At 39.7% G+C, this 15804-nt stretch overlaps 1 protein-coding gene across 2 annotated transcripts; it reads right to left on the bottom strand.

The window, feature by feature from the left end:
• Positions 1-7459: 7459 nt before the first annotated feature.
• arx (aristaless related homeobox) lies at positions 7460-15266 on the bottom strand. 2 transcript variants are annotated; one of them, XM_015386588.1, is made up of 5 exons: positions 14855-15266; positions 14087-14657; positions 12805-12850; positions 11231-11562; positions 7460-9553 (listed from the first exon to the last, which is right to left on the bottom strand). In XM_015386588.1, the coding sequence occupies exons 1-5, from the start codon at positions 15042-15044 to the stop codon at positions 9283-9285; spliced, it is 1410 nt and encodes a 469-aa protein (XP_015242074.1). In that variant the 5' UTR covers positions 15045-15266; the 3' UTR covers positions 7460-9282. The 2 variants fall into 2 exon arrangements, with proteins under 2 accessions (XP_015242074.1, XP_015242075.1); XM_015386589.1 differs by having other exon boundaries at positions 9388-9579; positions 14855-15264.
• Positions 15267-15804: the final 538 nt, after the last annotated feature.

The raw sequence follows: 15804 nt of genomic DNA, 5'->3' as shown, positions 1-15804 counted from the left end.
TAATCGATTTTGAATCGATTCCTTTACAGTTTTGCAAAATCGATGTCTAGGAAATGAGATCGATTGGTTTTATAGTGATGCGAGTGATGTTCACATTCAAATGAGCAGGAAAGATGCTCTCAAAATGATTACAAGCCAGACAGCTGCAAATATAGCCAATAGATTGACTGAAGACATTAACAAATGGGGGCTGACTAGAAAACACCCTGTAGTTGTTGCAGACAACGCTGCACATATGGTTTGTACAGTGAAGATAATACCGCTCATGCATGTCTGCTGTGTCCCCGCTGTGTCACGTCTGCTTGCTCGAGTGAGGCTTCACTTTTTCACTTTTCAAAAACATGTTTGCACTTTTGAGACAGTTTTGTTCACATCTCAAGTTTAAACTGTCCGATTTACAAGTTTGCGCTTTGTGTTTAATGTGACAGGAAAAAAATAAAATACATGAGTATTTTGAAACACAGTTGAACCACTTTCATTATTGTAAAAACAGATCGAATCGAAATGAATCGACTTAGAACTGTATGAATCAAAATCGAATCGATTCAGGACTTTGAAAATACGAAAATACCCAGCCCTAATTATAACCAAACTTCCTGAATGTTACGAGCACTGCTATGTTGATGTGCATGTTTACCTCTAGAGAGCGGTAGTACCGTAGATAGTCACTAGGGGGCGAGCACTAGCATGGTGTAAACGATGGTAAGGAACCGACTTTGGCACTGTTAACTGATCCAAGCTCAGTCTGAACTCGGTTTGGATCAGTTTGTTGGGACGTTTTTTAGCCGAAACAGGAAAGCTGGTTACAGTTAAAAGAGAAGGTGTACAAACTAAATTCATGGCTATCCTGAGAGAAAATGACTTTTATTGTAAGATCTTGACACTGAGGTGGAGGTTCATCTTCCAACAGAAGAAAGAAAGATTAGATACAGTGGAAAACTTCAGATGAAAACCTTCCCACGGCCTAGTCAACGCAAAAGCCAAATTCCAGATGGGGTCTTTAGCAATTCTCGAAATGTTATATTTACATCTTGAACTTGTCTGCAAAGAGAAACGTTCAAACTTTTAGATAAATATCTTAAAGACATGGGGGAAAAAAACTAACATATCTCATGCCATGACTCCATTTCTAAATGTTTCCTGGGTTTAATCTGCTCTTGCTGAAGTTCAACACACAGGCTCAAAGTACTTGAGCATTTTCTTTCACCAATAACTCTCCTTTGTGCTAATAGTCTGTTGTTTTTTTTTTTTTTAACTCTCCATCCCGCCGTGTGCATTTCCATAAACACTGCACGCCTCACAAATCACTTCAAACCTCTGTGACTTGCAAAGGCAAGCTTAAGTGGGCTGAACACTTAAACCGTGATTCACTCCTGCAATGGATAGAACATGCTGTGTGTGAGAAAGTGTCTCCATGCATCTGCATCCTACTGCTCTGAACTTTACATATTTATTAAATCATATTGGCTCCACTTCTCCCACAGTAGCTTTTTTTTCTTCCTTTTATTTGAGTTAATCAACTTCAGCGTCCACTACATAGTACTGAATCTGTACAGGGCCCCCGCTGCCCCCGCACTATAAAAAGGAACTGTTGGAAAGTTTTTAATGTAAGCCAATAAAATTATTCATATTTTCTAAATGTAATGCTTAATAATTTCCCTGTGTGGTATGCGTAGAAGGTTTTTGTTTTAAATGAATGCATCAACTTACTGGAGCATGCAAAATCTCATATGAGGTTAAGAAAGTTTCTGTTATGGAGCAATAAACAGCCCATCATAGTCTTTGTTGTCAGGGAAACGGTGTAAGGTGCCTTAGATCCATCCATCCATTTTCTTCCAATAAGGACCTTTAAAAACTTGGTTAAATGTCCTCGTTTGATCAGAGATCATTGAAAAAGCCATTGGTTCAAGGAAGAAATAGCAGTGATCCAATGACAGAATCAAGGAGAGTGAAGTTGGATTGTTTGGTCCGATTCAGCTACCGTAGCTCAGATCCATAAAGGAAGTAGAGCTGGTTCTGGTACAGAGCTGTCAGTTCAGCAGCTAGAGTGCCTTTGCTGGTCATAGAGCTATACCTGATAAGTTGGAAAGATAAATGAATATTAAAAATATAAATGATATTTTTGATATGCTATAAAGCAGCTAAAGATTAATTTGGAAATGGCAAACACCCCTGCTGGCAGTCGAATAAACCACCAGACTAGTTCATCCTCTTTAGCACATGCTGCACTTTATGTAAATACTACATATCGTCTATGAGGGGTTCTATTTTATTCTGTAAAGAGTTCATATTGTAATTCCTTTCCTTTTCCTTCTGGTTATGTTTTAGAGTCTCCTAAAGTTGCTTATTTTCAGGTTTTCTAAAAGTTTTTAATTTGTGAGTATACATGTATTCTGGGCCAGAGTCTCATCAAAATTTAAATATGGTTAAATAATAAACAATAAAGAATTGACTCTATAGAATAGATGTCTAAAATTGTGTTTTTCCAAAATCATCTTTTTTTTAAATATACATTTTAAACCTACAACTATAGCTCCGGTAAATGTGATTATTAAGAAACCTGATTCCGCTGCAGTCAACAAACATAAACCAGTGTTTTGGACGTAAGGTGGAGGATCCCATGTGGTTTCCATGACAGCAGCTTCGCTGTCTCTTTCATTACGGAAACAAAAATGAATTAATTTGTGAATGAAGGCTAAATTGCTAGAGATGATGGTAAACATTTCCAAAGTATCCTCTATAACCCCTTTCCCTGATTGCTTCAGGGTTAAGAAACCTAATCTGCTGGCAGGTTTGACTTGAGCATCAGCGCCTGAGCTAAACTAGATAAAATGCTTTTTATAAACTAAGCTTTGGTGACCCAAAAGAGATAAGAGCTATAATATTCTTTTCATATCGAATCAAAAATATTTTCTTGGGATTTATCCATTAGAGATTATGTTTTCACACTAATACCCTTTATTGTCTTAAGAATGATGCCATCAACTAATATTCAATACCCTGATTTTAAATCAGTGTTCTCGTCCTGTTATTTAGGAATAAGAGTTTTTTTTTTTTTCTTGTATAACTTATTAATCAGATATATACAGACATATTTGCTAGGCCTATCTAAAGTAGATTTCTAATGTTACTTGTTTGGAAACTATTGGCTGGATGCATCAGATTTGAGCAGATTTTAATTGAGATAAACGATTTTAAAAGTCCAATGAAAATAGATGTAAACACCGGTTTACATCTAGGCAGAGCTTGTAAGATGTCACCTTGTAATGTTTATCTTGAGTTATTACATAGTTATCACAGTCAAAGATTTACTGTTAATGACGTATGATCCTGCTATAGAATACCACAGACTGCCAGGATAGACATCTGGTCCGTTTTTATTTTGGCCTGTATCAATGACCAGTTATCTGTTCTTTTTTTTTTGTTTTTTTTTACTTGGCCATTGTTGGAATTGGGGTTGTTTACCCAGATTATATTCTTCCTCACCATTCTTCAACTTGTTTCTAATTATAAAATTAGAAAAGGACTAAAGCTGGATGTGAAGTTGGACTATTTTCAAAGACCGGGTTGGTTCTGTATTTTGGCTAAATAAAGATATAGAGCCAGGTCACATGGGACCCAAAGCAAACCTTGATTGTTCTTGAACTTGTGTTTACTATTAAGCCACCAATCAAACAATGTCAATCACTGAATTATTTTTCTTTAATCCTCACTTTTTCACCAGATATTATTTATAAATATAAATAGTTGTAACTGAATAGTGAAAACATAACACAAACACAACAAAAGCAAAGTATCATCAACTGACGCATTGCTCCCTATCTTATATTGCCTTCCTATTAATATATGATTATGATATAATCATAAAGCTCTGATTATTTCCAGATAAATTGATTCAGGGCCCCCCCCTGCATCCCAGGAGGCCCCAAACAGCAGAGCATTTCATCTATGCCTTGATTCTGCTCTATATTGGACAATATATACTTTTTTTCTTCATAAAAAAAAAAAAGAAAACTAAAGGATTTTAATTTAAAAAAGCTGCACCTTGATTTAAATGAGAACATTCAATAAGAAGTAAAAATTAATGGGACTGTTAAGTCAAGTCAAGGTAGTAGTCATTGCCTTCCACATACTTTTTATTTCTTATTTTGACTACAAGTAAAGGACATTTGCAACAAGGCGTTCTTTATAAATAAAATTTAAAGCGTCAGGATCTATAGCAATTTTTAAGTCTCCAAGCTGCAGTTTAATTCATTTATCCCTTGATCCATATTTACAGAAGCTTAAATATATGCTTAGTGAAAGATTTAAAAGAATGTCTTCAAAGCTGAATTGTTACTTTCTGATAAAGTTTAATGATAGGCTAAGTGATCCTAAGTGACCCTCTGAGCTAAACTTTGTGGTTTCATGTTACAGCAAACGTTTAAGAAAAGTTAGATTTATTGTGATTTATTGAAATATTCTTTTGTAGACTGTTGATTCAGTTTTAGACCTGGAGTGTTCCTTTATTTATGAGGATACAAATAAGAGTTTCAGCTCACAGATCAATTAATAAACAGTGAGGCAAACACCCGCTAGGATTTGATCAGGGTCATTTCAGTGGTTTCAATTCAGTACAGATATTAAAGTGTGACATCTGCTTTCTTGGGCTCCAGAGGGCCCCCTGGTGTCCTGGGGGGCCCAGCTTCTCGGTTTGCTTGAAGAATAAATAAAAACTAGATTTTTTCTTCCATTAGTGAAATCAATCTAAAGTAAAACTAAGCTTCAATGTTGTTGTGATGTAACACATTTTATTGTGTTGATCGAACAGACATAATGTATTTATACGCACTTATTAAGTCAGATTTATATGAACTAAAATCTCTCCAAACAGCTTTGAAGCGATTTTATTGGATAAATTCCAACATTTCAGTTTCCCCCCCATTTTTTTTCAGTTCACTGTCACACCGCAGGTTTTTAAGTGTGGGGCCCCGTTTTGTCCCCTACAACCCAGTCAAATGAGGTCCTTTGCATTAATTCGACCCCGCTAAGCTAATAAGGTCGAACAAGTCTCTTTGTATTGTGGCGTTAAGCTTTATTGCTTGTCGTTTTGACCAGCGATGGACAAGGTAGGCTTTGATGAGGGAATTAGTCTCCTATTCTGTCCCTGTTATTCATAGCGCTGCACCGGAGAGGGTGTCAAAAGGAGAGCTGGTCCTATTGCGAAGTGTCTCCCTTGTTGGAGCTGAAAGGCCGGTTATGAGACGATAAACCGCTTAATACACTGAGCTAATTGGATGAGAGCAAGAGAGACGGGGAATTAAGGGGCGAGCAGGGAGGGGAGCGCGGAGCCGTGGCCCCCTCTATTTAGAGCTTTCATCGGGGGGCCTGAGGGAGGAAAAGAGGGGGAGTCGTTCATCAAAGCGCCTTTTAAAGTTCCTCTCCTCTCACTGAGCTGAGTGAGGACTTTATCCGGCGGAGGCTGTGGAGTGATTTGGTCTATTCTCCTCGGTAGGGATGTGGTGGGAGAGCATCGAGGTCCTGGAGAATCCAAATCAGGGCCAAATCAAATCCAGAGGGAGGGGGGAAAAATGTGAGGGCGGTGATGAAAAATGGGGACATTTTTTCGTCACCTTGATTTACCTGTTAGTAACTGAATCATGATTTTATTTATTTATTTATTTATTTCATTTTATTTTCCCACACAAGCTTCTGATTGGACTCCCCCTCCTCTCCTTATTCTAAACATCAACATTCATTACTATGATCATTCATGCAACAAGGAGCCTCCCAGCATTGATCCCAAACACAAGGCCCCTCCGGATGAATGAAAAGGAACACATCCAACAAGTGTGACTTTATAAATCCACTCTATAACCTTCGACAGCATTTTCAATTTTCTCGCCTTTTTTGAGCTGCAAAGAAAGTTTAAGCCTGGCTCTCAGCGGGTCATCTGCCTCCTGGCATTCCCCCCACAGATATTAGGGAACAAATTGGTTTGCCATTCATTAGTTATATTCACAATAAGATTACAACTTCCCCCAGACAATCTCATCATGGAGGAAGAGAAAGCACACACGCTTCAGTGACTTTCAGCAAAAGGCGATTTAAAAAACATGAAGCTCTCACACATAGTGTCTGCTGATTTAGGCATACAGGAGAAAATCGTTTTTTTTTTATGTTTTTTTATACACTAAAGCAGCTGGGATACAGAGCTTTGGTAGAGCTGCACTAATAATTCACACATATGTCAGAATAGGTCAATTTTCCCTGCAGATAAGTTATACAAATTATTTCTGTAAGTTATTACCACTCATTAAATGCATCAAAACTGCGATTTCCCTCTGCCTTTAAACGCACCAGCTCTTGGAAAAAATATATGTAAAATGGGGATTTATGAGGGTTTTTTTGCCAAAAAAAAGTTAATATAATCTTTAAATCTTACAATAATATATCAATGTTCTACTAGTCAAGCTCTAAAGGAGATGTGTGAGTCATTGGTTTTTAGAGTTAAAAAAAAAGTAGTCCCCCAAGCCCCCAATAGATTGGTCGGATAAAATCAATACAATTTTACAATTTTTTAATGTTCTAAATGTTTATTTTAAAAAAGCTGGTGGAGTTTTTACAATTTCTATTGGTTTTGTTATATTTTAAATTGCTCAGGTCAAAATCTGACTCAGCAGGACAAATTAACTTCAAAGAAAACCAGAAGAGGTAAGGATCTTAGGAAGTATAGTTGACCACCCAAACTAAGTTTGTACCAGTACCAATGTTCCCTATTAAAAAAAAAAAAAGCAAAACTGTTTGTTTTGGTCCTCAATAAAACAAAAACTTGCCCCTGCTGGAGGCTTAAAGGAGCACCAACAATTAGCATTGGCCTGATTGGTTAATCTCTTGAAGTAATAATTTCTTTTAAATGTGAACACAAAACAAGAGGAAATGATAAAACAGTTATTATGTTTTCCATATTATTCCACTTTTAGTTGCAATCTCTTCATCTTTATAACTATAAATAATAACAGCGTATTAAAAAATTTTTGTATTGGACCAGCACAGCTTGCCAGTCTACTTTCTAAGCTTTCTAGAGAGCCCCCTGCTCTAAATCTCTTCTTCAGTCGCTTATTACATAGGAACCCGGCCTTTTTCTGGAGTAAAGCTGGGTGATTAACAGGTGTTAAAAAAATGGAGGGCTGGAAGAATTTTGGAGGAGGCTTTTCTCAGATGCAGACAATATATATTTAATAAAAGAAAGAGAGGACTACATTAATCCGTGGAGTAATTTCACGCGATTTGGTCTGGTACCATGGTTGGGTCAAACTGAGCAGAATAACCATTGATTGCGGTAATAGTCCTGAATCAGAGTGGGGATTTGGGGTGGGTGGGGGGGAATTAACTCTCCCAGGTTGTGTGTGTGTGTGTGTGAAAGCTGATTGATGAAGTGGTTTGTTACTTCATTAATGACAAAGGGAACTCTCTTCCATCGACGTGGTATTACAGATGTTAAGACCAATTTAGCGCCTTTAAGGGTTTTTTAAGCAAGTTTTGTGACAGCCCCCCAAAGATAAAGTGGGCGCTTTAATTGAAAACCCCTCGCCTTTGTCGTGCCTTTCTCTTCTAGGGATTAAGCTCATGAATATATGGTTAGTATTTTGTCAACTCAACAGTGGAGGATTAAACACCTACTAATACGTTTTGGCTTTTGGGGAGAAAAAATTTTCCCCTCTTTGAGCACCTGTCACTGCAAAGATAAAAGGCATATCTTTGTCTTTGCATCTTGTATTAATACTTCTATGCTTTGTTAGTTTTTCTCTGTGTGGGCCTCACTGAAGGATTACTGAAGGATGTTTGAATAATAAAAATAACTCATTTTATCAATGTCATTTATTCAAATTAATGTTATTAAGCCAGGAAACGTACAATCACTTAATATGAAAAACAAATATCCTTCACTCATTTCGTCTGGGAAGAGTTTTGACATAAATAATTATCTAAAAACCTAATAATTCATAAACACAGGTTGAAATCTACACAGGGCAACATTCATTACACACTACACCGAGTGCAAATGATCAAAACAGGGTCTCTTAAAATATACACGACCCTATTTTGAAAATGATCCTCTTCCTTTTATTTTTCACGCTTTTTGTCTCTCTGTTTTTCTTTTTTTAATTTTTTTTTACACAATATTTACAGTATGTCTCTCACACAGTTGCTCGTAGGTCCTGAAGTCAGAGTCCGCAGAAATGCCACTGCTGTGAAAATTAACCAAAGTAGGAAATGCGGTTTGCAGACGATCTAGAATGTACGCCTTGATTAGACGTACGTTTGCAGTGGTGCGGCTGAAAGTGACGGACGGACAGGCAAGCGGTGCAGAGGAGTCAGGCTTGCAGAGAAGGCTATGGAAGGTCTATGGACAAGTTTTCCTTTGGTTTAGGGTGTGTCGGGGGGTGAGGGCTGGGGATGCGGGGTACCTCCTCCAACTCGCCTTTTATTAGACATGCAGACTGGCTCAGCCCACATAATAATGCATACAGATTAAGCAGTGTTAATGTCGAGCACTCGTGTTGTCCACATCCAAGGAACTCTTTTTTTTTTTTTTTCTAGAAAAGTCTGGGTTCCCCCTGCCGTTCTTCAGCTCAGTGTTTTGGGGTGAGTCTGTGTGTCCCGACTTCAGGAAAAGGAAACCAAACCAACAAAGCAAAGTCTTGGGTTTTAAACATAAATAAACCAGAAGCTTTTTTCAGATAACTGTACCTCATGTTTGTAAGATTATACACTGTTTATAATTAGAAGCTCATTTATTTGTTACATTCCACCTCTAAGGACTTGTATGGTTCATATTTTACTAAACATATACGTATATGTAATCACTCTAAACAATCCCCAATAGACTTTTTGGGTGACTGTGGAAGTATCGAAGAGTATTTGAAATAGATAGCTATATAAATGCATTTAATCTTTGGATGTTTTTCAAAATAATCTTATCTAACTGAAAGCTCTTATGATATTGATTCTTTTTTTTCTGGATACTAAACAAAAGAATGAAACCATGCTTATCAGAGACACACAAACACACTTTTTCAGCCAGTGCTCTTCTGCATTTGGTCGTGCTATTTTGTTGGGGAAACATGAGGTAACAGTAGGAGGTCTAACAGGGGGGTCATCATCAGGATAGCAGCCTCCAGAGGTATGAATGTTTAAATTTGCTTTTTTTTGTTTTGTTTTTTTTTTCTAAGGGGGACGGGGTGTCATGGAATGGGGCGTACGTCCAGCACAGGACGGGTCAGCGCTGCTGTTGAGTGTTCAGCACACCTCCTTCCCCGTGGCTCCGGCTGGCAGGATGTTAAGCTGGGTGAGCTGAGCCGAGTGTTCCTTGGCCTTGAGGCGCAGCGCCGCAATACTTGAGGCCCTGCGGTCTGCTGCTGCAACCGAGGAGGATGAGGTGGAGGAGGCAGAGGAAGGGTCGGGGAGGACAGAGCCTGCATGGGAGGGGCTCTCCACTGGCGGTGCAGGCTGACGGAGGAGGGCTGCAGCGGTGGAAGCACTAGTCAGGGGACCCATGCTGGAGAACAGCCTGAAGGAAGACCAGAGTTCAACCATCTAAATTAAAATAAACATGTATAAGTTGATTTATGCATAGCACAGCAGGGTAGATATATTTAATCTTAAGGTGTTTGGCCCTTATATTAGAGTGAAGTGTTAGAGCAGCAGAAGAGGAACTATCTCTTTAAGCTTAAAAAAACCTGATGCTTGAGTCAATCAGACAGAATTTAGATGCATTTCTACTTATCAGTATCTAATTTATTTAAATTAATGGTTTAAATATATCAAGCTGCTGAGAATTTTGTACTATTAAAATCCATCCTTGGGTGATGAATGCATTTTCAAAGGAAAATGTACTGGTCTTATTCACTAAGCCTGACTTTGTTCGGTGAAGCAATAAAAACGCAGGGTTCTTTGGGTTCTATATGGGTACAACTAATTGTGTCAGGGTATCACCCCTCCTTCCTCACAGCTTGATTTGCAGCTTCACACATTTAGTTAATTTATTAACACATTTAACAGGTTGATTAGACCAAACTGTGAATGGCTCGCAGTGTAACACATTTATAATCAGACACTGAGATAAACATAGACAGAGTGTGACTGAAGACCACCTCCCATTAGGGCTGCACTGTGTGGTGGGAGGTTATTTTAAGCTGAGTTGCTGCTGGGGTCTTTTCTGCACAATAGTTGTGATTTGCTTTAAAATACAGGGATGAATGTGTGGGTCGTATTTTTATGGGAGTTTGGCCTGCTGACGAGAAAGGCAGTTTGGGATGTAAATAGCAGTAAAGAGCAGATATTAGGTCTGCAGGAGGGCTGTGCATATCGCAGATACTGGGCACTTTATTGTTAATGTTAAAAAAGAAGAAATAACTCAACTTATCATATTAACAATTAAACCAATGGGGAGGAAAGTTTGCAAACACCAGAAACTAAAAAAAGGACGAGATCAGTTCATGTTTGGTGTGATATGGCTCACTGCCCAGGGCATTACAGCATATGGGGAACAAGGAAATAATTTCTAGGGTTACTCCCTAAAATGTGCGCAGTGTAAAATAACATTACTGTAACCTGGAGATGAGTTTATACCTAACTCATTCTCTAATTTAAAGCTTAATTAAAGGACTTTTTCTCACTTTAAAGTATGTAACTAGCCTAACATAAGGTCATCTGTGGTATAAAATCCAAAAATATCAAAAATAGTCAAAACACACAGGGGTTGCTCAACATTGAAAAGTGTTAAAAACATTATGTAACGGCTAATCACAGCTGAAGTGAATTATTCTACATTGGATACTACATATTATTTATGCTTTAAAATGCATTTAGGAATTTGTAAGAGAAAAAAAAGAAGAGAGAAAAAAGATCTACTCATTAACACAAAACAAACTAAAAGAGAATGTGTGATTAGTTCTAACAGGAGTGCAGATAGTTGGGCTCACCCAGGGCGCCATTTATAGCAGAACCCCCCACTGGTTTGTATTGTTACTTTTGAAGTTTTATATATTTATTTTTCCCACTGTTGGTTCTTAAAAAAAGAGCATCAGTGATTGCTGCATTTATGCTTCAAAATGTGATTGGATGCAATTATTATGTGTAGTTGTTGCACTATGATGTGAAAATGTATTTTTTGATGATGACCAAGTTTTATGTTTGTTACCTAAAGCTTAGAATGAATGATATATATAAAATAAAATAAACTCACCTGCCAAAAGTTGGTCCGATAAAGGCAGGGTGACGAAACATGGCAGCAGTGCCCAGGAAGGTGCCCAGTCCCAGTGGGGTAGCCAAGGGTGGAGCAGAGCTGTTGTGAGGCGGTGGGGCCAGGCCTGGGAAGGCCGCAGCTGCAGCTGCAGCAGCTGTCCAGGCAGATTCCAACGCTGGATGAGGGTGGGGGGGGAACGGTCCTCCTTCTAGATAGTGGCTGAGTGGATGGCCTGCAGCAAGTGGGCCTGGGAAGGGCAGGCCTGATGGGTGGGCCTGCACCCCTGCCTTCTCACGCTTCCTCCACTTGGCCCTGCGGTTCTGAAACCACACCTATGGAGGAAAAAAAAAAGGAGGATGATGAAGGCTTATTTCCCTAACCCAGCCAGTCTGTGCTGTCAGTGCTGTGTAGTTCAGGTGCATGGCCAACAGGCGGAAAGTCAGCAGTAATTACATGCACGGCAAACCCCGCCGCTCACGGCTCCTTAAATCTACTTTCTGTCTAATTAAACTCCCTCCCTTTTCAGACGGGCTTTGGGGAGGGGGGAGGAGGGGGGGGGGTGATAATTAAGAGCGTTGTTAACAAAAGACTCAGAAATTACCGCTGAACTGGCTCCAATAACAATTAATGCGCTTTAAATTAAATTCTTAAGAGCCGCAGAACTTCCACGCAGGAGAGTATTTAACTTTCCCACGCATCCGCTGCTGCACAGTTTGCTCTGCAGGAGCTGCACAGGAGACCCCCCCCAACTTCACCATGAGCAAAAAAATGTCAACATGTGGAAAGTGACAGAGGACGCACATGCATTATTCCCAGAGGGCTGTTTAGCATCACACAGCCCTTAGGGGGGAATTTATGAGTTTTTATCACCTCCTGATGGCGCCTGTTAAGTGATTTGTTCACCTTACAGCCCCCCCCTTCCTTTAAAAAGACATCTGTTGTTTTACCTCTTGGAGCTTCCACCATGTTTGAACTGTCTCTGTGGTTATGAGTTCGGCCTTTCGACATGCAAGACACGCTTTGAGAGCCGAACCGGGCTGGTTGGGGGGGTGCAAACACCTTTAATGGTCTCTCCCAAGTGCAAAGCATCGGATCAATGCAGGTCTATTGCAATCACATAATGGGAAATCAAATAGCATTATCCCTCCCCTCTTTTTCTCCCTCCCTCCCTCAGACACACACCCATCGGTCCCCTCTGATGGGAATCCAAACACCATCTCATCCCGGGGAATACAGACACTGTTTGCTCCTGCACTAAGTGAGCCTTTTATGAATCGCCGGCGTCGGCTTAATTGCCACTAAAACGTTCCCCAGTTCGCGTGTAATAACATTCAATAACAGGAAGGACCTTCCCCGCTCAGCGACTGGGGGCCCATTTAACACATTTTACTGTAATAAATTATTGCCTCAAATTGGCCCATAATCGTTGATCCTCAATCAGTGACGCATAGCAGCGGGTTATTATCCAGGGGACCATTTCACAGAGGACTGATAAAGCATTAGAGGATGCTGCCCCCCTCCCTTTCTATTTGCATTACAACCTGATTCACTTTATAGATGCAGGAATAACTTACCTGTACGCGCGCCTCGGTGAGATCCAGACGCATCGCGAGCTCCTCTCTGCAAAAAAAATAAACATAATAGGAAGAAAAAGGGGAAAGAAAAGAGTCAAGGTTACAGGCCATCGTTTGGAAGCACATAGAATTGCTGTTTTGTCCCCTCCTGTTGTTAACTGTCAACAATAGACGACCAAAATATGTTGGATTATTTTTTTCTCCCTTTTTTTTGTGTGTGTGTGCGCAAAAAGACGCCATAGCCATATTCTATTTTCCCCTGTCATGCGTGGGTAGAAATAGGTCTAGTGATTGTTAGATTTTTCCTTAGCCAAGGCCTGTCACTGTAACAACATAATGGTTGGAATAATGACATCTAAACTAGCCTGACACAAAGCAATTGGCGCTCCCTCCAGATATAGCAGCGAGATGGGGCCCCGCGCACTCCCAATTAGACCGAGTCTCCTTAAAGTAAATCGTCTGGAAAATATGAATAATCCTGCAACGGTGGAGGGAATATATAGGAATCAGAAAAGCGTTTATAGAAAAAAAAAAAAAAAAAAAAGCTTTATATATTGCGGGGGAAACTATATAATTAATCGGAAGTTATTTCATTTTGCACTTAATTCTTAAATGCTTATAACAAAAAATAAAAAATAAATAAAACAGTTACTACGTTTTCAATGTGTCTGATATCTTTTTGCTTTTATTGAGCTTTAGTCTGAGCCGTTTCTCCCCTTCTGAAAGTAACAACTTTGTGGGTTTTAGATTTTAATCAAACGTCCCAAAACGAGCAATTCAACAGGCGTAAATAGGCAACAAAAAAAAAACTGTTTACTACTAATAGGACCTGTGAAACGCACAGAAAAATTGGTGTGAGGAAAAAAAAAGATGTGCTAAACAGATCTGCTTTTAAGAATAAATGGATAACTCTGGTTCTTAGAATAATAATAATAAAAAAAATAGAATTGCTTAGATCTGATTATCTTTGCGCCAAATCAAAATATTGTCAAATATTGTTATTATTATCATAATCATTATTGTTATTATTAATATTATTATTAATGCAGTTCAATCGACATATGTTCTCTTTGTAATAATACTAATATTTATTAAAAAAATAATAATTTTACTTTTTTTACTTTGTTAAAATTAATTTTAATATTTGAACATGCAAAAAGCATACATCCATAGAGTTTGATATCAGTATTATTATGCAAAACATCTCTCATATTTATTGATTTATTTTTTTTAGTTTATTAACTTTTTTCCCTATAGTTTTTATTATTTTTTATTATCTAACCTCGTGAATACATCGGGGTAGTGCGTCTTCTGGAAAGCCCTCTCCAGCTCCTCCAGCTGGTAGCTGGTGAACGTCGTCCTGTATCTTCTCTGCTTCCTTTTCAGCATCCCCTCCTCCGAGTCGCTGCCCGCCGACAGACACACGCTGTCCTCCCCGTCCCTCACGTCCCCGTCTCCGGCGTTCAAGCTCTCCTCCCTCTCCTCGTCTTTCGGGGACAGCGCGGTGCCTTCCGCGCAGCTCCCCTCCTCTTCCTTCCCGACGTCCTCCTCGAACTTGAGGGGCCCCAGCTCCACCAGTCCGAGGGCCCCGTCCTCCGAGGCCTCTCCCGGGCTCTGTTCTCCCTCTCCCCGGTGCAGAGAGGCGTTCTCCCGGTAGGACTTGCTGCGGCTGATGCTCACCTGCGGCGCCTGGCTGATTTTGAGGTTCTCGCTGGCTTGCTCCAGGAGGAGCCTCTCTCTTTCCAGCTTCTCTGCGTGATCTTGGAGATATTTCCCACCGGGTCCATAGAGCCGACGGAGCTTGGGGGGCAGGTGCATGTCAGCGCCCAGAGAAAGGGGCTCTTTCGTTGGCCCTGAGAAAATTATTGTTTAAAATCCAGGTATTAATTTTGTAACAGTTCAGCAAAATAAAATTAATTAATCCAGATTAGTTAAAACAAGTTAGATTAAATCTTAAACATGCGGATTTACCTGTTGCAGGTTTAAACATATCATTTCACATATCAACTCTTTAACAATCAGCTCGATTTATTTCTTTTATTAAGCTTACCGTCAACTGCCTTGTCAAACTCCCCTCTGCCCGGCACACCGGTCAAACTTTGCGCCCCTATCAGCCTGACCTTACAGGGGCTGCGGCGGCCCAGAATGCTGTCTATGCAGTAAGACGAGAGCAACGTCGGGGATTTACTGCTCTTCCTCTCACCCCGCTCCAGAATATCTTCCTCAAACTGAGCGCTCATGTTGACGCCTGGTTTCTGTCAGTCTCCTACTTCTCTCAGGAGGGTCTTCTGCTCCCTCTTCCCCTTAACCCTCTCGCTCTGTGTGCGCGCGCGCGTGTCCTCTCTCTTCTCCTCTCTCGGCTAATGACAGGCAGCGGCTCGCGCTGCTCTCTGCTCCTGTACCGCGCGCTCGTTCAACAGGCGTGGAGGCTGTCACCGCGCGCCTGATTGGCTCGTGTATGTGTCCGCGTGGAGAGAGAGAGAGAGAGAGAGAGAGAGACAGTGCGGAGCTGCTTTATATATTTTACGATTAAAGTTAATTTGAGTGAAAGGTGATAAAACGCGACATGGAGTGCGCAGGTTTCCCCTATGGAACGAACTCAGGGAAATAATATATATATATATTCTCTTTTTTTTGTTGCTTTTTTCTTCAGAAAGATTTCAGTTTGATCTAAACAGCCTTGATTTGATTAACACATTTTCACAGAAACTGAACGACACACATCACTGTAGAATTTCTGCAAAAAACAACAGAAAAAAAATAAATATATAAAAAGACAACATAAATACAATGACCTAATCAGTTATGCCTGCTGGCATAAGGATTCATAAGAGGTACAAACACCAAACATTAATGATACGAGATCTCTAATCGGTTGTCTCAATTCTATTATTTATGTTACACTGAAAAAAATAATGCAACTGTTTTTTGCATTTAATAATCATATTTATTTACTTTAACACAATTGTTTTATGTTAGCAGAGTGGGACATAAAACAAT

Source organism: Cyprinodon variegatus, unplaced genomic scaffold (genome assembly GCF_000732505.1).
Source record: "Cyprinodon variegatus isolate N-32 unplaced genomic scaffold, C_variegatus-1.0 Scaffold372, whole genome shotgun sequence".
Taxonomy (NCBI): Eukaryota; Metazoa; Chordata; class Actinopteri; order Cyprinodontiformes; family Cyprinodontidae; genus Cyprinodon; species Cyprinodon variegatus.
This window is presented reverse-complemented; position numbering and strand designations above follow the sequence as displayed.

Excerpts from the sequence above, each read along its gene's own strand:
- arx (XM_015386588.1), bottom strand. The coding sequence starts at position 15,044 with ATGAGCGCTCAGTTTGAGGAAGATATTCTGGAGCGGGGTGAGAGGAAG. Across the intron at positions 14,658-14,854 it reads GTTTGACAAGGCAGTTGACG|GGCCAACGAAAGAGCCCCTT; the intron begins GTAAGCTTAATA and ends TAATTTTCTCAG. Across the intron at positions 12,851-14,086 it reads TACCCCGATGTATTCACGAG|AGAGGAGCTCGCGATGCGTC; the intron begins GTTAGATAATAA and ends TTTTTTTTGCAG.